The sequence below is a fragment of the Alexandromys fortis genome, unplaced genomic scaffold (genome assembly GCF_014885135.2).
Source record: "Alexandromys fortis isolate MF-2015 unplaced genomic scaffold, M_Fortis_MF-2015_v1.1 scaffold_9, whole genome shotgun sequence".
NCBI lineage: Eukaryota > Metazoa > Chordata > Mammalia > Rodentia > Cricetidae > Alexandromys > Alexandromys fortis.
The window spans coordinates 1813844-1835685 of record NW_026067892.1 but is presented as its reverse complement, the minus strand read 5'-3'; the positions used below and the strand labels follow the sequence as shown (position 1 = coordinate 1835685).

The 21842-nt window shown below is 50.6% G+C and overlaps 1 protein-coding gene across 2 annotated transcripts in view; it reads left to right on the top strand.

Annotated features, from left to right (window-relative positions):
- Window positions 1-12962, top strand: part of Fkbp5 (FKBP prolyl isomerase 5) — an 80673-nt gene extending 67711 nt beyond the window's left edge. For both annotated transcript variants that reach the window (XM_050138505.1, XM_050138507.1), the window contains exons 7-11: window positions 273-363; window positions 3369-3452; window positions 7138-7323; window positions 9828-10067; window positions 10819-12962. In XM_050138505.1, the coding sequence (XP_049994462.1) occupies window positions 273-363; window positions 3369-3452; window positions 7138-7323; window positions 9828-10067; window positions 10819-10923 (706 nt within the window). In that variant the 3' untranslated portion in view covers window positions 10924-12962. The remainder of the gene's footprint in view (window positions 1-272; window positions 364-3368; window positions 3453-7137; window positions 7324-9827; window positions 10068-10818) is intronic.
- Window positions 12963-21842: the final 8880 nt, after the last annotated feature.

The window sequence follows — 21842 nt, the reverse complement described above, 5'->3', positions numbered from 1 at the left end:
AACAGACTGTCCCAATTAGTGCAGGAATTGTGTATGTGTATAAGAGGCGAACATGTGTGTGTGCGCGTGTGTCTGTCTGTGTGTGTGTGCGCGCGCTCATGCACGTGCAGCTGGGTCTAAGAAAACACAGCAGTGAACCGAGGGATGTTTCTCCTTCTGGTCAGCTTCTACTGGGTCTCTGATGGTGCTGATTCTACACCTCAGAATACCAAAGGAAGTACCTGGAAATGCATCAGTTCTTTTAAAGTCTTGTTTTTCCCTCTCCATTTCAGATATGGTTTTGGAGAGGCAGGGAAGCCTAAATTTGGCATTGAACCCAATGCTGAGCTCACGTATGAAGTTACGCTTAAGAGCTTCGAAAAGGTGAGAAAAGCGAACTTCTCAAAAGTCGTGGTGGGTCTCTTCTCGTACCCTTCCCGTCGCCGTGTATTAGGCGGTTTGACTAAGTGCTATCTATTTCTGTGCCTGCTTCTCTTTCCCCTGATTCCTGCCCCCACCCCGCCACTTCTGGGGCAGCCGGGAGGCTGCTGTAAGGGTGGATAGAAGAGGAGCTGGTGGTATTTTGTTACTGTGTGTGTCAGCCTTTGTTTTCCTGCTTTTTTTTTTTTAAACTCTTGGGTAGAATCCAAGACTTGTTCCCTTATTTGTTCCTAGGCTTGTTCTTTTTCTACTTTTTTTCCTGGGTTGAGGACAAAAAAGTTCACGTACTGCCAAGCAGCTCCTTGGGGGAGGTGGGGGTGCAGCTTCTCAGGGCTGAACGGATTGTACCCTTCACAGGAGTCTCGGAGAGGCCTCCGCTGGGGCTCCAGGTTGTGATCCCAAGGTCTCAGCCTTGGCGCCAGCAGGGCTCCGACTGGGGACAAGAAACAAACCTGCTACCCAGCTGTTCTCATGCTGGTCCAAGAGTGGGGGGGGGAATCTGCCATGGCCTTGAACTTGCTCACTCCCACCCAGGGCTACCTCTGTAGGTTCCAGCTGCCTTTACTGGGCAGACGCACCGCATCCCCCGTAAGCTAAGTAGGCTGTCGTCCTCAGCTGTATCTCCAAGTGACCAACATCCCGCCCTTGGTTCCCGGAGCTCCTCAGGAACGGCCCTTTTTACCCTTCCTCCAGTGCTGCCACAGCCCCGTGATCTGTGCATCGGGTTCTTGCTAGGAAATGTCTTCCGTGTCATACTAGATTCCAAAGGACAGTTGTTACCTCGTAGCCTGTAAGTCTGGGAGAAAGCAGTAGGGTTCTCCCACACCAGCATCCTGTCCCCCAACACACGTGCCCTTGTCACACCATGGCTTCTTTTGAGGGGTGACCTCCTTTGAAGGCCTCCAGGCTCAGGAGTGATCTCTTCATGGGCTTTTATTGCTAAGATGGCGAAAAAGAGTCTTTAGCACACGATTGTCAAGGCCTTTGGCTGTCCTGACCCTTCTTTTAGAGGGCCCCACCCTCTGTCCCATGCTTTTTTGAGAGTATTCTCACTGTCACACTGCACCAAGTGCTATCACCTCTCCACAAGTGCGCCTGTTCGCGTCACTGGGCGGACTCACGGGTAGAGGCCTGTGATGTCTTTGGAGTTCACCTGCCCCAATCCCCTGCCTTAAAGAAAGGAAAATTGAAGTCAGAAGCCAGATGTGGTGGTGCACACGTATAATCCCAGTGCTCTAAAGGCTAAGGCAGAAGGATCACATGTGTCAGGCCAGCCTGGGCTACATAGCATGACCCTGTCGTCACCACCACCACACCCCATGGGGAGGTGGGGTAAGCATGAGGGCCTGTGCTCAGACCTCTAGCACCCTGTGAAAGCTGGACGTGGAGACACATGCCAGTGACCCAAGGCTGAGCAGACAGGAGCACTTCTGGGACTTGCTGGCTGGCTAGCCTAGCCAATCAGTTTGCTCCGAGTTTAGTGAGAGACCCTGTCTCAAACACTTCAGTGAAGCTCTGACAAGATGGCTGCCCGGGTAAAGCACCAGCTGCAAACCGAGCGGCCTGAGTTTGTCTCTAGAGTCTCACAGGCACACACGGTGCACATGCACACACACGTAACAAGCACAGAAAATCCATAAAGCTTTAGGAAGGACGCAAAGGAAAACTGTGTTGGAAAATAAATAAAAATGTTACTTTCTTAAAAATAGGTGGGGAGTGATAGAGAAAGAAATTAACATTGGCCGTGGTTCACTCATTAGCAGTGTGTGTTGGTTTTGGTTTCTCGAGACAGGGTTTCTCTGTATAGCAGCCCTAGCAGTCCTGGAACTCCTCGCTCTGCAGGCCAGGCTGGCCTCGAACTCAGAGATCCGCCTACCCCTGCCTCCCAAGTGCTGGGATTAAAGGTGTGCACCACCACTGTCCAGCTCCACTTGAAAGAAATTGTGTGTGGGGGGGGGGTTGTTTTGTTTTGTCTTTTTTAAGATGTATTTTTATTTTATGTGCATTGGTATCTATCCTGCCTGTGTGTCTGTGAGAGGGTGTCAGATTTCCTAGAACTGGAGTTACAGACAGTTGTGAGCTGCCATGTGGGTGCTGGAATTGAACTCGGGTCCTCTGGAAGAGCAGCCAGTCAGTGCTCTAAGCTGCTGAGCCAACTCTCCAGCCCTCCATTTGAACTTTCTAATTCATATGTACTAAATAGAGCCAACCACGCCTATTACTTTTTCCTAGAATAGCACAGTTATTCCGCTGAGTTCTGTGATCTTAAATCCAGCTGTATATATGGATTTTTTTTTTAAGTGCTGGGGGTTGAACCCATGGTATCGAGCACACAGAACAAGCACTGTCTCACTGAGCACGGCCCCAGAGCTGCTGTTTCTAGATCTGTATGTACTACTGTGGAGGGTCGGGTACACATAACACAAACCATACTTCACCAGATGACAGTGACGTCATTATGTGCAGCCTGCAGTGATGGTGTCGCATGAGCTGCATTTTACTGAAAATCCCCCAAGTGAAAGCTGGCACCAGTCATCCCCTGCACTGGAGGATCAGAAGTTCAAGGTCATTCTTGTCTGCAGGGTTAAGGTGGAAGCCAGCCTGAAATGTATGCGAAGCCATGTAAAAAAAAAAATAAAAAAATCCCGCAAGCTGATACTGTTAGAGGCCATAATACATCTGGTTGAGTGAATAATGAGACAGCTGCCTGATCTGGAGTTTGAAAACTTCTCTATGCAAGCGCAGCTTGGCCTGGACCATCAGTAATAATCCCACTTCAGAGCCGGAAAGCAAGTAGCTTGGTCCTCCCGAGGCTGGAGTGCAGTCCATCGGCAGCTTGGGAGCTCGGCCTGCCAGTGTCTTTGCATTTGGGAATCTTCTAGAAGTAGGCGCTGTTTGTTCTCTAGGCGTCCTGCTCGTCTGTCTAACTGCCACAAATCTATACACAGGCCAAAGAGTCGTGGGAGATGGACACCAAAGAAAAGCTGGAGCAGGCGGCCATTGTCAAAGAGAAGGGAACTGTGTACTTCAAGGTGCGTGAGTCCCTGTAAATCCTTCCGTGTTCAGCTGTGTATTCACGTGTCGTGTTCCCTGCCCTTCATTCTGGCGACACCGTTTTGGTGAGAATGACCCTCAGTGTTCACAGGCCTGCTCTTGGCAGTGAGAACAGAGTCTGTTAGTGTGAAGGGGATACTGCAGGCCCTCTCTGTAACCGTGCTCAGAGCAGACTACACCTGGCCGGCTCACCCGCACCGTAGCACTCAGTGCCTAGCAGGTCCTGCTTGGCCCGTAGTCAGCGTGCAGTAAGTGTGGAGAGAAAGGATGCAGAGTGGCTGTTATGGGTCAGAGTTCACAGCAGTGACACGTGACGGGAAGGACACGCAGTCTGCAGACATGTGGCGTGATTTCCCCACTGCAGCAGTGGGCTTGCTTTCCCGTACGCACCGCAGAGCCGTCTCCTGGTTGTTCGCATTACCATTTCCAGTTTACAGCAGTTTTCACAGCCCGTCGGTATCTTCAAAATAAGTCTTAAATAGTTGAGAATATTGTTGTTTAAGACAGGGTTTCTGGACAGGCTGTCCAGGAACTTGCTCTGTGACCAGACCGGCCTTGAACTCACAGAGATCCGCCTGCCTCTGGATTAAAGGCTTGCGCCACCACTGCCCACCTTGTTTGATGAGTTTTATCTAGAAATACATCACTGCTGGTATAACTGAGCAGCAAAATAAAGATGCCTCTAATGGTGGTGGCTGGGTGCTCAGAACGGCCTGGAGACTGGCATGGGGGACTCAGCATCCAGGGATGCCCAGCACAACCTTCCCAAGGACCTGCTAGGAAGACAGCTCTGAACCTTGCAGTGGCCACAGTGATGCCACCTACAGCTGCCCTCAGTGACAGCTGCTTCCCCGGAGCCCTATCCATGGGACCTAGGAGCCAGTGCTTTATCCTACGGGTCCTAATCCTAGGTGCAAGAAAAGAGATTTCAGAATGACATGCAGCTTGCTCGCCAGTCTATTCCAAAGATATTGACGCCAGAAGCAGCCGTGGTGGCACACACCTTTAATCCCAGTGCTCCAGAAGCAGAGGCAAAGGCTCTCCAAGTTCAAGGCTAGGTCTCCATAGCAAGTTCCAACCAGCCAGGGCTACATAGTGAAGCCCTATCTGGGGAAGAAAAAAAAAAAGAGTAGGCGTAGGAGAGGCTGCCCATGTGTTCTTCAGTTATCTTTCTTGTACTGGCAGTCTTTAAAAAAAAAAATTCTTTTTTTTCTAGGGCTTGTTAAAGAAAATGCATTGTTTTTTTTTTTCCATAACACTATATATAAAGTGGATGCCTGAGTCAAGTGTTCATGAGCTTATTTCCAAGATACGCTGCTGCATCTCCAGCCTCATCTGCGGGAGGGGACCAAGCTGAAGAACTGTGAGACTGTAGTCACCCCAGAACATTGCCAGAGACAGTCTAGATGACTAGGCTTTTTGTTTTGGGGGGTGGTTCATCTGCTTTCCACTTTGAACTGAAACCCGTGATTGGGTCCTAGGGTTGTCTTGGTGCGTGTGCACGCTGCGTGTAGTGAAGATGAGCTTGGTTTGTCCTGAGTGATGCTGGATCATCATTTAAAGCATGCTTTTCACTGTGGGTGAAATCCAGAGACTTTTAATAATAATACATGCATTTGTTTATTCTTAACAAAGATGCTAAACTAATGTATGAACCGTCAGAAAGCATACAGATGGGAACTCTGCACCAGAATTGGAACATTAGGCCTTTGCTTTTCCTATGATTGAGATCACTCACCTGTGTTGGTTGGGCCACATCAACATTACAGTGATGATACATACATAGGTTTCAGCATGTTCTGAATCTTCCTAAAATCACCAATCTGGATAAAATATGGATCGTCGGTCACACATATGGAACATGGTATTTTTAGTATGTAATTTGATAGACAAGATCTTTCAAAACGTTAGTCTGTTGAAGGGGAAATTAATGAAAGGTTCAAAACCGCTGACCTAAGGGCTTAGCTCAGCTCAGAACGTCTCTGAACATTCTGTCCCGCCAGAGTTCCTGGAGGCAGCTTCCTAATGATAGATCACAGCGGCGATGCTCGCTGGAGCTGCAGATTCCAGCAGCGTTGGTGGGCTGCCTCCTGTGCGTGGTCCCTGGCAGCACTCGGGTCAGCCTTCACTACCAGCTCCGGCTCCCCAGGGTGGGGCACACTGCGTGCAGATGTGTGGGTCCTGCAGAGGTCGGCTGCCCTGCGGATTTGGACTTGACATCCGCACGTTTTTATTGACCTGCCAGTTTGGTTCAGTGCTGTGAGCAAAGTAGGATTGAATAGTGCTCTTTGGTTGATGTTGGAACTTCCTTTCCACCTCGCAGGAAATGACTGTCCTCACCTGGTTCTGACCTGGCCTGTGAAGGCTGCGCTCACTGCTGTGTGCGGGCGTCTTGCGCCCCCTAGTGCCCTCGGGAAGGAAGTGTGGCTGGCTGGCTGGCTGTGGCGAGAGCTCCACACAGTGGCCTGAGTGCAGTCAGTCCTTTGTGGGTCTCAGCGGTGCTAAGTGGGTGATCCTGGGTTGACTGCCTCCTGCCACCTGATAGGAAGTGTGCTCTGCGCAGGCTGTACTCAGCTGCTGCAGAAAAGAGCCCTCGCCTGTATTGCGGCTTCATGTGCGAGATTCCCAGATGCCGCTCCACCCGCTGCATTGGTTATTTCAGCAGTCAGCACTAATCAGCAGGGCCAGGGCCTGTGCCGGCCATGCCTGGGATTCTGCTTACTCTGGAACAGCGCTTCTCAACCTGTTGGTTGACCCCTAAAGGGCTACAGCATTAGGAAAATGGAGAGCCACCGTTCTGGAAGCTGAGGCAGGGAGACAGCAAGTTTGAGGCTAGCCTTGACAACTTAACAAGGCCCTGTCTGTCTAAAATAGAAACGAAGGCTTGGAGATAGAATGGGTATAGTGCTTGCTTAGTGTGCGTGAGGCCTTGGGTTCAGTCCTTAGTACTGCGGAGGAGGGACGGCAGGACAAGCAAGAGTAGACTAGTTTTCGCTCACATTGAGTTTTGATGTTAAGGTTACTTAGACTGTATGCTGCCAACCAGCTAGGTGTGTTCCCACTGCCTGTGGATCAGCACACCATACTCTGGCCCACTGCCTACTCTTACAAGTAAAATGATGCCAGGACACAGCCACAGGGGCACAGCCATACTGCTGCACAGCCACTGGGGCACAGCCGCCAGGGCACAGCCACACTGCGGCACAGCCACACTGCGGCAGTTTTGCCCGTGTTGACAGGTGCTGCTTTCACACTACGACTGAGAGCGGGGACTTGCACCATCTGCTTTAGATAGCCCAGGCTTGCTGTCTGGGGACACGTCACCATATTGCAGTATTTACTATGCAGTGTTGGATGCCAGGAGAGAAGAGAAAAGTCACCCCCTTTTCCATAAGCCATACGGCTCACCACCCTTTTGAAAGACTGTTGAGTGTTGGCTTCAAATGGTGTAACCACCTGCTGCCAGAAACCAGCACGCTGTGGAGTCAGCCTGCCACAGGCTCCTTCCCAGGCTCGCCCAGGACTAGGAGGGAGCAGGAGAGCTGAGGCCTGGAAACTGAGGGACACGGAGCAGGGTTGTCGTGCAGGCCTAGTCCTCCTGAGGACTCGGTTCACTCTGTCCCTTCTAGAGCACAGTACCAGCCATCACTGGCTTTCTCCTAGGGCGGCAAGTACATGCAGGCTGTGATTCAGTACGGGAAGATAGTGTCCTGGCTGGAGATGGAGTACGGCCTATCGGAGAAGGAGTCAAAAGCCTCTGAATCGTTCCTGCTTGCAGCCTTCCTAAACCTGGCCATGTGCTACCTGAAGCTCCGAGAGTACACCAAAGCTGTGGAGTGCTGCGACAAGGTGGGTGATGTCGTGTCGTGGGCTGGGGGCCATCTTCGCCCTCTGCCTCTCTCTGCTGTCTCCTCTGTGCTCAGCATGAGCTGGGACACTCATTGGGTTGGGCTAGACGTGGACTGGTGTTTGTTTGTTTGTTATGGGCCGTTGTGAGCCACCCCGTGTGGATGCTGGCTGCTGAATTCAGATCTTCTGCAAGAGTCAGACTCTTAGCCACTGAATGGTTTCTCCAGCTCCCTCCCCCATTCCCTAAACATTTATGTGGGTGTGGGTGGTTGTGTGCAAGCCATGGTACACACTCATGGACAGCTCTCAGGAGTCAGTTCTCCTTCCACCATCTGGGTCCCAAGGACCAAACCCAGTTTGTGATGCTCCTCAGCAAGGGCCTTTGCCTACGAGCCAGCTCAGTGCCCCTCCCCCCCCCAGTCACCACTCTACACACAGCTTCTCCCTTCACACGTGTACACTGGCACCCGTGTTTGTTTTTCAGACCAGGTTTCAGATGCCAGTCTGACCTCAGATTTGCTGTGTAGCCACAAATGACCTTGAAGTTCTGATCTTCCTGCCTCCAGCTCTTGAGTGTTGAGATTACAGTCCTACACCACAACGGGAGTGTGGGGGGGGGTATTTTTGGGTTTGGTTTTTGTTTTGTTTTAAGCTAGGGATAAAATTGAGGATTTTGTATGTACAACCCCACTGTCCATAGATTCAGGGCTGGAAAGATGGCTCACTGGTTCTGAGAGCATTTGCTGTGCAAGCTTGGGTGGCCAGAGTTTGAGTCTCTCAGCACCCACATAGTAAGCCTGCCTGGCCCACACAGAGTGGGAACACTGAGTAAAACAGGAGGGTCGTGAAGGCTGTTGGCTGCTAGCCTCCCTGAAAACTAGGAGCTCCAGGTTCAAAGCAAGACCCCGCCTCAAAAGGGGTAAGGCAGAGAATAATAGAGGAAGATCTGTGGCCTCTGGTGTGTGCATGCACACCCATACACTTACGCACAATACACATAAAAAATAAGTTTAAAGCTGATTAGAGAAAGATTTGGACTTAGTCGTGTGAAGCCAGGACTCCCCTTCCCATCAGATGAGTGCACTCAGGGGTGAAAGTCTCGTCATTGTGTTTGCACAGGGTGAATGCCTACGACTAGACGTTCTGGAGATTTTAGGTGGGGCTCGGGAGGCAGAGCAGGCGGATCTCTGTGAGTTCGATGCCAGCCTGGTCTACAGAGTGAGTTCCAGGACAGTCCCTAAAGCTACACAGAGAAACCTTGTCTCGAAAAAAAAAATTGTAGGTAGGGAGGAAGTGGCTCAGTGAAGTGCCTGTCACACAAAGCTTGCGGACCTGAGTTTGGGCCCTGGCACCCACATAAAAGCTGTGTCTGAGGAGTGAGAGCAGCTCCGTGGCTAAGGGCACCCGCCGCTCAGAGGACCCAGGTCACACGGCAGCTCGCTTTCCGTACCTCCCAGTCAGAGGGTCCACAGACGTGCAAGTGCACAGACATGCATGCAGGCAAAATGCCCACACACATGCAAAAATAATAATTATTATTATTACTCTGCGCCACCCATGCCTGTAATCTCAGTGTTGGTGGGCAGACTGGCAGATCCTCGGTCCCACTGACCAGCCGGGCTAGCAAGAGACTGTCTCACACGAGGTGGACGGCTCCTCGAGGTGAACATCTGGCCCGTGTACACACGAGTGCACACATACACAAACCGGGCTGGGGCACTTGTCTTACACTTAGTTCAAAGGTTTCCATTCATGTTTGGCTGGCACTGTTGCCGTGGGCAGAGAAGGGTGGCAGAACGGCACAGCAGAGGAAACAAAGCCACCTCTAGGGCTTAGAGTGGCACTCACTTTTAATCCCAGCACTCAGGAGGCAGGGACAGGTGGATCTCCGTGAGTTTGAGGCCAGCCTGAGTTCCAGGGCAGCCAGAGCTACATAGTAACACCCTGTCTCAAAACCAACATAAAAACACCACACACCCCTTTGACTTCCTCTAGTCCAGTGGTCCTCAACCTTCCTAATGCTGTGACCCTTTAATACTTTAGTACAATTCCTCATGTTATGGTGACCCCCAACCATAAAATTATTTCATTGCTACTTCATAACTGTTAGGAAATTATAAATACCATATTCAGGATATCTGATAATGTGACCCCCAGGGGTTTGTGACCCCCAGGTTGCTCTAATCTCTACTGTCCTGGTCAGTAAGGACTCTCTGATGGAGTTGCCCTCAGAGTCCAGTCAAGCCTCCCATCAGGGAGCAGCGCTTCAACACAGGAGCTTTGGAAGAGACATTTTATACTGAACCATTGAAAACCAAGTGAATCTGATTATTACGTGACGGTTATATATAACTACGCTTATCTTAAGGTGTAACAGCTGCCGTCCCACCATCTCAGCCCCCTCGCCCGACTCCCTCCACTTGCACGCTCTTTACTAAATTCATTTTTAATGCCCTCAAGTGAGAACTGCAGCCAGCCTTGTAAACTGCGGACATCTCTTCTAGGCCCTTGGACTGGACAGCGCCAACGAGAAAGGCTTGTACCGAAGGGGCGAAGCCCAGCTGCTCATGAATGAGTTTGAGTCAGCCAAAGGTGACTTTGAGAGAGTGCTGGAAGTGAATCCGCAGAACAAGGCCGCCAGGCTGCAGATCTCCGTGTGCCAGAAGAAGGCCAAGGAGCACAACGAGCGCGACCGCAGGGTGTACGCCAACATGTTCAAGAAGTTCGCAGAGCAGGACGCCAAGGTGCGTGCAGGGCCCTGGCTTGCCCAGGGAAGGGCTAAGTCCTTGAGGCACACCAGAGCTCTTGGATTTTAGGTTTTGGATTGTTTGTTTGTTTGTTTGTTTGTTTGTAAAATTCTATAGACCTGACTAGTTTCAACTCACTTATCCTCCTGCCTTTGCCTCATGAGTTCTAGGATTACAGGCGTCAGTCACCAAACCAAGTGAGCTTGTTATTTAAAAATATTAGTAAATTCAGCCAAATGGTGGTGGCTCACACCTTCAGTCCCAACACTGGAGAGGCAGATGCTGGTGGATCTCTGAGTTCAAGGTCAGCCTGGTCTGCAGAGCGAGTTCCAGGACAGCCAGGGATACACAGAGAAACCCTGTCTTGGGGGAAAAACAAAACAAAACAAGAACGAAATTCTAAGCCCATCAGTATTTTTCCGAGTAATAGCTCCTGGTTGAGATGTCCAGCCTGACGCGGAAGCAGGTATGTCACTGCTGTGCCCTCACCGACGCTGTCCGTGAGTGCCAGGCTGACAGTAGTCTGTCTGAAGACGGTCAGCTTCTTGCCCTGGTCATCCTCTGCTCCCAAGTCTGTCCTCCATCCCCAGCCCTACTACCTCGGACTTGGTTATTCAACAGCCACCCCAGATAGCAAGCTCCTCCTTGCGTGCCACCACCGCATTCACCAGCTGTGCACCCCGATACAAGATCCACGTTTGTAGACCCGATAAAATCTCCTTTCATCTCCACCTCTGTTAATCCCCAGGAAGCGGCCAGCAAAGCAACAAGCAAGAAGACTGGAGAGGGAGCAGCTGTTAAAAGACCGGAGAGTCAGGCCATGGGAGAAGGAAAGGCCGAAGGCCATGTATGACGCCGCGCCAAGGAGGGAAGAGAGTCCTGCCGCCCTCGGCCCTCCTCGCTGGGCTCACACCCAGCTCAGGACTGAACAGTGTTTAGTGTAAGGTTTGTTACAGTCTCTGGGATTCTGGAAGCAAATGGCAAAACCAGTAGCTTCCCAAAATAACCACCTGCTGCTGCCTGGGACACGCCAGGAAGCAGACCAGAAAGGGCCGTTAGTGTGGAGAGACCAAGCCGGCGCTCAAGTCCAGCTCATTTCAGTTTGTCCCCTTCAGTGCCCAGCACGGCGTCCCTTGATGATCCTAATGCCCGGCTGCTGGAGAGTCCATCTGCCCTTCAGTAGCACTGCAGGAACCCCTGAAAACCTAACTCAGTGATCTCTGCCTTCCTCCTGGGAGGTGGGGCAGGGTGGAAGGTGAGGTTTTGTTGGAAACTCACTCAAGTGCTGAGAACATAAGCCCAAAACGAGGGATCCCCAGGTCCACAGCAGACTTGCAGGCCACTGCCTGCCTGCCCAGCTTCCCGGGTCCCTTCTCAGACTCTTGAGTGTGGCCGTCAGTCCCCAGGCTGGCCTTCCCTGATGAGAACAGTGGAGTGGCCTTGCTTTCCCCGCTGTCCCTCCTTAGGAATGAGTTCGCGCTCAGTGCTTCACGCTGCTGCTGCTGCTCAGCCTCGTGTTTCTGCCTCGCTGTGAGGAGCCTGAGGCTCCCTCTTGTCCTAGACGTGGAGTGGACTGATGTCCAGATCCAACTAAGACTGATGCGGTCACTCCTTTTTTTAAATTGCTTGTGAGCGTGTTAGCGCGCTGTGGAAGGGATTCACACTCCTCTATCATGCAAAAATACTTCTTCACTTTTTACTTTTTTGCTTAGGTTCTGAAAGGCAGAATCTGTGAGGTTTGAAAGCAGACAGTTCCTCTTAGAATGAGGGTACCTGGAGGTGCTGTCCCCCTGTCCCACAGCCTCCATTCTGGTGTGGACTGTAAAGGATGCTGGCTTCCGATGCAGGTACATCACACCAAACTCTCCAGTACTTGGGCATTGGATCAGGGCACGTTTTAAATAGTCACGTAGTTGGATTTTAGTCCTACGGGTAATGGATGGGATTGAGCAAGCCTTGCTTCTCCACAGCCAAGAAACCCCCAAGGGGATGCATCCAACAGCCCAGGGAGCCGTTACCTAAGCCTGGAAACCTCGCTTTCCTAGCCCTAGGAACACTGGCAGTTGCGTTTATATGGGTTTTTATTTTTATGGTGGTTTTAATAAAGCAAGTCTCATCTTTAGGACCTTAAAACCTACAAATCAAGTTGTTTCCCACTGTTCTGATTTAATTCTACGTGCAACAGATGGAATTAAGTTTTGAGGAATTTCATTTACTGGTGACTAAAACCCCTTGGACTTCACACTTTACGCTTCTTCCTCTTTCCATGAATGTTTTCAACCCTGGTCTCCCCTAGGAGGTACAAAGAGCTGGAGGTGGCTTCTCTTATTTAACTCTCCGGTGTCCGTAGTTTTGTTAACTAGACCACAGAAACAGTGGGGGCGTGGTGAGAGCTTGATTCTAACAGGTTAGGCCAGTTAGCTTCTTGCAGGAAACCTCACCAGCTGTCTCTCGAGTGTGCGTCCTGGGCCAAGGAGACCGGTGCCGGGAGGGGGCAGCATGCGAGGCTCCAAACCAGCACCCCTGGACATGTTACTGTAGTCATTAATTCAAACAATTTATATGGAAATCAGAAGATGTCGTCAAACCGCTGTTAGATAGGATAGAGTGATGGATGACCAGATGATAAATTTAAATTTTGGTTTTTAAAAAATCTTTTGGAATCTGGGAGTAGTAGTGTACTCCTTTAATCCCAGTACTCAGGAGGCAGAGGCAGGTGGATCTCTGTGAGTTCCAACCCAACCTAGTCTACAGAGCTAGTTCCAGGCTAGCTTGGTCTACATAATGAGTTCCAGGACAACCAGGGCTACATAGTGAGACCCTGTCTCAAAACAATACAAAAAAATCATTTAGATGCATTTTGTGTTCCTTAAATAAATTTTTTAAAAAGTGGTTTTTCATTGTTCTCAGGGTTTTTTGTTTGTATTTTTAAATTTTACTTTTATCTGTGTATACTTGAGTGTGTGTGTGTTCTTGGAGACCAGAAGAGGACTCCGGATCGCCTAAAACTGGAGTTACCAGGAGTTGGGAGCCAGATGTGGGTCCTGGAACCCGAACCCGAGTCCTGCCGAGCAGAGTGCTCTTAAGTGCTGAGTCTCCTTTCTTCCCCACCCGTTCAATCTTCCTGGTTGTTTCAATCTTCCTGGTTGTTTCAGGGGGCTTTTTATGAGTTTAATTTGTGTGTGGGTGTTTACCTGCATACGTGTATCTGTGCACCATGTGCATACAGTGGCCGAGGAAAATCCCCTGGAACTAGAGTCACATGGTTGTGAGCCACCATGTGGGTGCTGGAAACTGAACCCAAGACCTCTGCAAGAGCAGCCAGTGCTCTTTCCCTCTGAGCCATCTCTCCAGCCATCATGCTGTGAACAGTGGATCGTCTGGTCTCAAGCTCAGCAGAGTGGTCTTGTTCTCGTCACTGTTCTGTGGCAGTGACAAGATCCACAGCCAAGGCAGCTGTATAACAGGGATTGTTTGGAGCTCGCAGTTTCATGGTGGCAGGAACAAGTTCTGAGCCACCATTGCCCCAGTACATCTTGCAGGCAGGACAGGTGTGGGTGGAAGGTTTTGTGTCTGGGTTGGTGTCCCGGTCCCAGCGCTGAATGTCTTACGTGGGTACAGAAGATGGCTGGTTTGGTCTCCCTGTTCTCCCGTTACCAGGAGTCCTTGCTAAGACTCCAGTGCACTAGCTTTCCACATCACTCCCTCAAATGCCCCCCAGTTCTAGCTGTCCCTCCTTCCCCCACCTGGACTCTACTGTTCCCGCCCTACCTGCTCCCAGTTCACCCGCAAGGCCTGCTTCCCCTCCCAGAGAGCTCTGCATCATGAAGGGACACTCGTCCGCTGCTGGTGGAAGTTGTACGGCCATTATGGAAGCCAATATGGCTGGTTCTTAAGAAAATTGGGAATCCATCTACCTCGAGACTGAGCTATACCACTCTTGGGCGTATACCCGAAAAGACTTCATCCTACCACAGGGACACTTGCTCAACTATGTTCATAGCAGGTTTATTCATAATAGCCAGAAACTACAGCCCGGATGTCCCTCAACTGAAGAATAGATAAAGAAAATGTGGTATATTACACAATGGAGCATTATTCAGCTGTTAAAAAATGAAATTTTCAGACAAATGGAGGGGACTAGAAAAAAATTAGCCCCAGTGGGGCAACCGAGACCCAGAAAGACAAATGTGATATATAGTTCCTTATAAGTGGACATTACTTGTGAAGTAAAGGATACTTATGCTACAGTCCATAGACCCAGAGAGGCTACGTAACAAGGAGGGAGTCTAGGGGGACACATTGATTGTTTTTTCAATCTAAAACCTAAATCTGGGCTGAGCAGATTTCTCAGTGGGTAAAAGTGTTTACCTCCATACCTGAGGAGCTGAGTTCAGCCCCCAAGTTCCAACTTGGAAGGGGAGAACAGACCGGCAAGTTGTCCTCTGACCTCTACACGCTTACAGTTACAGAAAATCATTATTTCAAAAACATCATGCAGCTGGGCGGTGGTGGCGCACGCCTTTAATCCCAGCACTCGGGAGGCAGAGAGGAGGATCTGTGAGTTCGAGGCCAGCCTGGTCTACAAAGGCTCCATAGCTACCGAAAAAACATGTCTCAAAAAAAAAAAAAAAAAAACCACAATAAAAACATCATGCATATACATTAATTTAAAAGCAAAACAGGGCTGGAAAGATGGCTCGGCAGTTAAGAACACCTGCTGATCTTGCCGGGAACCCAGGATGGGTTCACAGTCACAACCAGATCTAAGCTCAGTTCCAGACCTCCACAGGCAGCTACATACAGGTGAGCACATGAACTCACACAGGCACACATGTACACATAAATATAAATGACTTTCAAAAATAAATTTATAGCACACCACCCCTTAAGTCAGCTAGGCATGGTGGCGCACACCTTTAATCCCAACGCTTGGGAGGCAGAAGCAAGTGGATCTTTCTGAGTTCAAGGAGTAACTTCCCTGGAACTCACTCTGACTCCAGAGTGAGTTCCAGGGAAGTTACACAGAGAAACCCTGTCTTGGAAAACAAAAGCTCTTTTTTGCCGGGCGGTGGTGGCACTTGCCTTTAATCCCAGCATTCGGGAGGCAGAGGCAGGTGGATCTCTGGGAGATCGAGGCCAGCCTGGTCTACAAGAGCTAGTTCCAGGACAGGCTCCAAAGCTACAGAGAAACCCTGTCTCGAAAAACAAAAAAAACAAAAAAACAAAAAAAAAAAAAAGCTCTTTTTCCCCACAATGAGAAATACAGACTTTCTGTTCACAGACATGTTTCTGAGAATCAAGTCAAAGAGAAATCATGAATATATGATGTCAAAGGAAAAACACACGATACAGGATTGCATACAGCATAGTCTCACTTAGATAAAGTCTATGTGGATTCAGTCTTCTTTCTTGTGATTCGTGGTTTCGTGGTTCCTGTTTTTCTGGAGCAAGGCATTCCCAGCATCCCCTTTCTAATCAGAAGCCCTACAAGCAGAAATCAAGTCATGGGCTGATGTCACAAGTGAGGAGCAGAGTCCTCTGTCGTGAACTCCTTGCCCCTGCGATGGCTGGGGGCCTGATCCTGCGGTCATTCTGCAGATGACTGCACCTCAGCAAACACCTGTAGGGTTCTTGATTTGTTTTAAAATAATTCCACTTCCTGAATTTTTTTTTAAATGAGCAGGAAGTGAAGTCTTGACCCCATCTGGTTAATGATGTTCTGGCCGGTTGAGTGACCTCCTGTGCGTGTACACCCTCTGGGCCAGCAGAACCAGCTGAGGACTGGAGCCTAAGACCCTGGCGCGCTTGTGCTCATGCTCCTCTCTCGCTCGCTCTCTATCAGATCCCAGAGCAACAGCAAGGAGCCCCTTGGAGGCTTCTCTCTTTTTTTTTTTTTTTTTTTTTCTCCGAGACAGGGTTTCTCTCTGTGGTTTTGGAGCCTGTCCTGGAACTAGCTCTGTAGACCAGGCTGGTCTCAAACTCAGAGATGCGCCTGCCTCTGCCTCCGGAGTGCTGGGATTAAAGGCGTGCGCCACCACCGCCCGGCTTAAATAAATAAATCTTAAACCCACACATCTACTGTTGTCCTCTACGGTTGTCCTCTGACTTGTTAAGGATGTCTCTTCTAAAGATGACGACCCTTGCCCATACACGAAGTTAGTACAAAGTGACGCAAACACCCAGGAGATCTGGGCACAAACACCTTGCTTCACTGCCCCCGGTACCCAGCCTATGGCACACCACCCAGTTTAATCCATGGTAGATACGCAATGAATGGTTTGCTCCTTCCCTCGAGTCACTGGTAAGAAGCAGCTCTTTTTTCAATAGCACCACAGAGGCTTATGCAGGTGGGCCGACAGGTGAAAACCTTACTCTGATCCTCAAGGCAAGGCAACCTGTGCTCGTGAAGCAGAGCTGGTAAACAACTTTGACACAGCTTTCGTGACTCAAACCAGAAGGCAGGACTCCAAAGGGTCCCAACAATAGACCAGGCTGACCTTGAACTCAGAAGTGCTGGGCCACCTTGTCCAACCAGTGTTCCTAGCTACTGAACCTTCTCTCCACTCCCCGCCCCTTGTTTCTATGTGTGGATTTGAGTTACTGTATCCTGCCTCTGCCTTTTATTCCACCTAAAGGGTTCTTTGGCCTCCCCCGTCCTCCCGTGGCTATGGAGTTTGTCTGTTTTTAATTGAATGTCAACAGTGACCAAACCATTTTAAGATTACATCCTAGGGCTGGAGAGATGGCTCAGTGGTTAAGAGCATTGCCTGTTCTTCCAAAGGTCCTGAGTTCAATTCCCAGCAACCACATGGTGGCTCACAACCATCTGTAAAGCGGTCTGGTGCCCTCTTCTGGCCTGCAGACATGCACACAGACAGAATATTGTATGCATAATAAATAAATATTTTAAAAAATTACATCCTAGAAAAAGATCTGGGGAGAAGAGGGTTTTATCACTGACCTTGCTGGGGGGATGCCAGGGAAGGCTTGTTTGGCCATGTAACCATCTGCCCACCCTGACTGCCCAGCGCATAGGCTGCCATAGAGCAGCTCCCCTCAGCTCCGGGACCTGGCACTTCCAAAAACCAAAGGAAGAAGAGCCCGGGGCAGCCACAGGCATGGGGTCAGTTCACTGAGTGAATGCAGACGCTGCAGCTCTGAAGGGCAGCCGCTACCCGCCCCGCAGGTGTCTTCAGGTCCTGGCAGAGCTCTGCTGTCCAGCTGGTGAGAGTCACTGCCCACCCCAGGGGAAAAAGGCCCCGCCTCTCCCTGCCCTTCAGTGAGACCACCCCGCCAGCCCCACTCTCCACCCTCCGCCACAGCTCAGAGGCCGCACCTTCTGCGCATGCTCTACCGTGTGTTCAGGCCCTCCAGCTCCGGCCTCCCTAGCCCAGGGGGGCCTGATTGGCAGCTTCCCGCAATTACAAGTAAGCACCCTCATAGGAAGCCCTGAGTGCAGGCCTGCTGCGCGGCCTTCAGGTGACTGACTGGCCAGGAGGTGGGTGGACATCTGGAAGGAATCTGGGTCCTTCAGCTCAGCACAGTGAGGGGCCCTGAAGAGCATGCTGGGGTTGGGGACCTCAGAGAAGCGCAGACTCACGCTGTTACCAGCAGTGACTCCATGAGTGTGTGCACGAGGGAGGAAGGGCAGAGGCGGGCTGGGCCGGAGCGGGGCTTCGGAGGGAAACAAAGCAGCCAGCTGCTCAGGATTATCGCTCTTTTTGTTGTTTTTGTTTTTCTCGAAACAGGTAATAGTCCTAGCTGTCCTGGAACTCGCTCTGTAGAGCAGGCTGGCCTCGAACTCACAGAGATCCGCCTGCCTCTGCCTCCCGAGTGCTGGGATTAAAGGCGTGCACCACCACCACCCAGCGGTTATTGTTTTTAAAGTCTCCCCAGGCCACTACACCTTGGTGCAGGCACCTTAGATCCTGGCTGCCTCAGTCCCTAGAGACGATCATGAATTAGTCAGCTGGGCCTGAGGGATGGCTCAGCGATAGTGCCAACTGCTCTTATAGAGGACTTGTTCAGTTCCTAACGCCTGTGCCCGGTGACTCACAGGCACCTGTCACTCCACCCCCAGGGGACGTGGGCTCTGCGGACACCTGCGTTCCTGTGCGCAGAAAGGACCTGCTCCGACTCCAGGTCGCTGGTGAGGAAAACCTGACCTGGGGCCGAGGCTGTGGCTCAGTTATTAGTGTACAAAGTGTTGTTGTACACTATACTTGTACAAAGTATGGTTCCAACCTAACTTATCGCAGACTTGGACGTGCGCATCTTTAGTGCAGCACTCGGGAGGTGGAGGCAGGAGGATCATTGGTTCCAACCATCTTCAGCTGCGTAGCTGGTCAGATCCCCCTCCTTGAGATCCTGTCTCTAAAATAAATAAATAGAAAAAGAAAACCAAAGCCAGGCAGTGGTGATGCACACCTTTAATCCCAGCACTCTGGAGGCAGAGGCAGGCGGATCTCTGTGAGTTCGAGGCCAGCCTGGTCTACAGAGCAAGTTCCAGGACAGGCTCCAAAGCCACAGAGAAACCCTGTCTCGAAAAACCAAACCACCACCACCACCCCCCAAAAAAAAGAAAAAAAGAAGAAAACCAAGCCAGAAATGGTGGCACATGCGTTTAGTCCCAGCACTGGGGAAGTGTTCTGTGAGTGAGGAAGGGGCAAAGGACTTCCCAAAGGCTGGGCAGGGGGTGAGGGGAGAGGTGGGAGGGGCAGATAAAGGAGTTTGTTGCCTCTGGGCTTGAGACTGACTGGGATTGTCATGGTTGTCACCTCCTGAAGGGGCTCCACTGCCTGGCCTGCTCTGCCCTGGCCTGCCTGGAAGCCAGGGAAGAGAGAAGGGGATAGTTGGGGTGTGTGGGGTGGCTGGGTGGAGACCCACCTTCTGGCTACAGACAGGAGACCCAGCCCTGGAGACGACAGAGCAGCTGGGCCTCCTTCATTCCCCTAGGCCATTCTAGTCTCTACAGCCCCTTGCCCTTTGTCCCAGTGACCTGGCTTCAGAACTTACCTGGCGGTGGCCCATCCTATAAAGAGGGAGTCCCAGCTTGGAGGTTATGCCTTTGGGGTCAGGCACAGACATGCTGACCACAGAGAAGAGCACTCTGAAGGGCACCTCCCAGAGAGCCACACTTGTCGGGCCATGCAGCCCAGAGGTGCTCAAACTGAAGGTGGAAATCAATACAGGATGAGGACCCAGCCAGGAACGCCGAGATTCCACCAGAGGGCGGAAGGAGACCTCGGGTGGCTGATTTGGAGAGAGGCATCCACATGCTAAAGCTCACTCCTTTAGGGCCTGAGACACCACCCAGAAGGGGCTCAGCCTGGTGCACCATCACGGCCTGGCTTAAATATTTGAGATTTTATTTGTTTATATTTATGAGTGTTTGCTGGCATGGATAGCTGTGTGTGCTTACAGTGCCAACAGAGGCCAGAAGAGGGCATCAGAGCCCCCGGGACTGGAATTTGAGAGGTGTAAAGCGCCAGGTGGTTGGGGAATTGAACCTGAGTCCTCTGGAAGAGCAGCTGGTGCTCTTAATCACAGAGCCATCTCCCTATCCTAAAAACCTTAAAAAAAAAATTAAAGATATTATTGTATGAGCAAAAAAACACTGGAGGAAAGGCCATTTTAAAACTCTTTATTTTGTGCATGTGTGTCTGTGAGCACTTGTGTGCTGGAAAGCACACTCACGTGACAAGTGTTTGCTAGCAAAGGCCAGAGGAGGGTGTTGGATCCCCTGGGGCTGGGTTGTGTGGGTGCTGGGAGCCAAACTCTGGTCCTCTGCAAGAGAAGCAAGTGTCCTTAACCTCTGAGTCATCTCTCCAGCCCCAAGAGACCCATTTACAAATTTAAATTTATTTGTTTCTTTTTTTAATATTTATTTATTTATTTATTTATTGTGTATACAATATTCTGTCTGTGTGTATGCCTGCAGGCCAGAAGAGGGCACCAGACCCCATTACAGATGGTTGTGAGCCACCTTGTGGTTGCTGGGAATTGAACTCAGGACCTTTGGAAGAGCAGGCAATGCTCTTAACCTCTGAGCCATCTCTCCAGCCCCCTATTTGTTTCTTGTATGTGTATGGGTGCTTTGCCTGTGTGTGTGTCTGTTTACCACATATATTCCTGGTACCCTTGGAGACCAAAAGAAGTTATGGTCCCCTGACACTGGAGTTACAGACAGTTGTGAGCTGCCATGTGGATGATAGGGATCAAACTCCAGTTCCACGGAATCTGAGGAAGACATCAGACACACACCTGGTACACATACTTGCATGAAGGCAAAACTCACGTAAAAATAAACAACACACACACATATCAGGATGTCCAGGCATCTGCCAGAAAGCTCTGGGCTGGGCATGGTGCCACTGCCTACAATCCAGCACCTGAGTGGGAGGCATGAGGACAGGGCCAGCTTCTGCTGGATAAGAAGGCTGAGGTCGGTCTCCAGCCAGGCCAGCAGCCAGGTAGCGTGCCTCCCTAATCCCAGCACTGGGGAGGCTGCGGCAGAGGAGTGGTGAGCTCCAGACCAACCCTCTTAGTGCGAGGATTCCAGACAGCGAGCCAGAACTGTGAGCTCTCTATGTGCTAGGAATGGGCAACGAGCAACAAAAGCGCCCCAGAGCCCGGTGTGGCATCTTACCCTACGACAGAAGCATGGGAGGCTGGGAGGCGGAGGCGGGAGATTGAGGAGCTCAAGACTGTCCTCAGCTACAGTCCAGCCTGGCTGCATGATGGCCCTCTCAAAAAAAAAAGAAAATGAGGGCTGGCTGGCAGGATGGCTCAGTGGTTAAGAGCACCGGCTGCTCTTCCAGAGGACCTGAGCTCAATTCTCAGCAACCACAGGTGGCTCACAACCATCTGTAATGAGGTCTCGTTTCTGGCCTGCAGGCAGAACACTGTATACTTAATAGATAATTAAATAAATAAATCTTTAGAAAAAGAAAAGATGAAATACAGAAGCTGGCTACAGGCCAGTAAGATGACCTGTTCAAGTTTAATCTTTAGGACCCCACATTATAGATGGGACCTAAGGACCTCCCCTCAAAGTAATTGTTAAAAACTATTTAAAAAAAAAAAAAAGCCAGGCTTGAAAAGCTGGGTGTTTGTACTTTAATTCCAGTACTCGGGAGGCAGAGGCAGGTGGATCTTTGTTGAGTCCGAGGCCAGCCTGGTCTACAGAGAAACCCTGTCTTCAAAAACAACAAACAAAGCCAGCCATGGCCATATGATCCTGGAACCCCAGAGCTGGCAAGCAGAAGGTGGCAGGCCATAGAGGAAGACATCCAAATTGTTCCCTGGCCTCCTGGTTCTCCACACCACACACATCCGAAATTAAATGTAAAAATAAAATGCAGAAATACAGGGCTGTGAGCAGCTCTCTGTGCTAAGGCACTTGCCTGCATGTGTGAGCCCTTAGGTTCAATCCAGCCCCAAGGGAAGAAAGCAAACTAAAATCCTGCGTGAAGATGTGCTAAGAAAGCCTCAATCCATCGTCTCAGAGGGTAAAGGTCACAGGGAACAGGGGACACCCTGTGTCTGTGGATCAGAAAACTCAGTTTGATGCCAGTAATCCTCCAGCTAAACAGCTCGATGCAATGGCTCCCGGAATTTCAACTTTATTGCTATCACACTTATTTTTTTTGTGTTTGCCTGCATGTATGTATGTGTACCATGTACGTGCAAGTGCCCAGGGAAGCCAGAAGGGGCGTCAGTTCCCCTGGAACTGAAGTTAGGGATGGTTGTAAGTCACCACATGGGTGC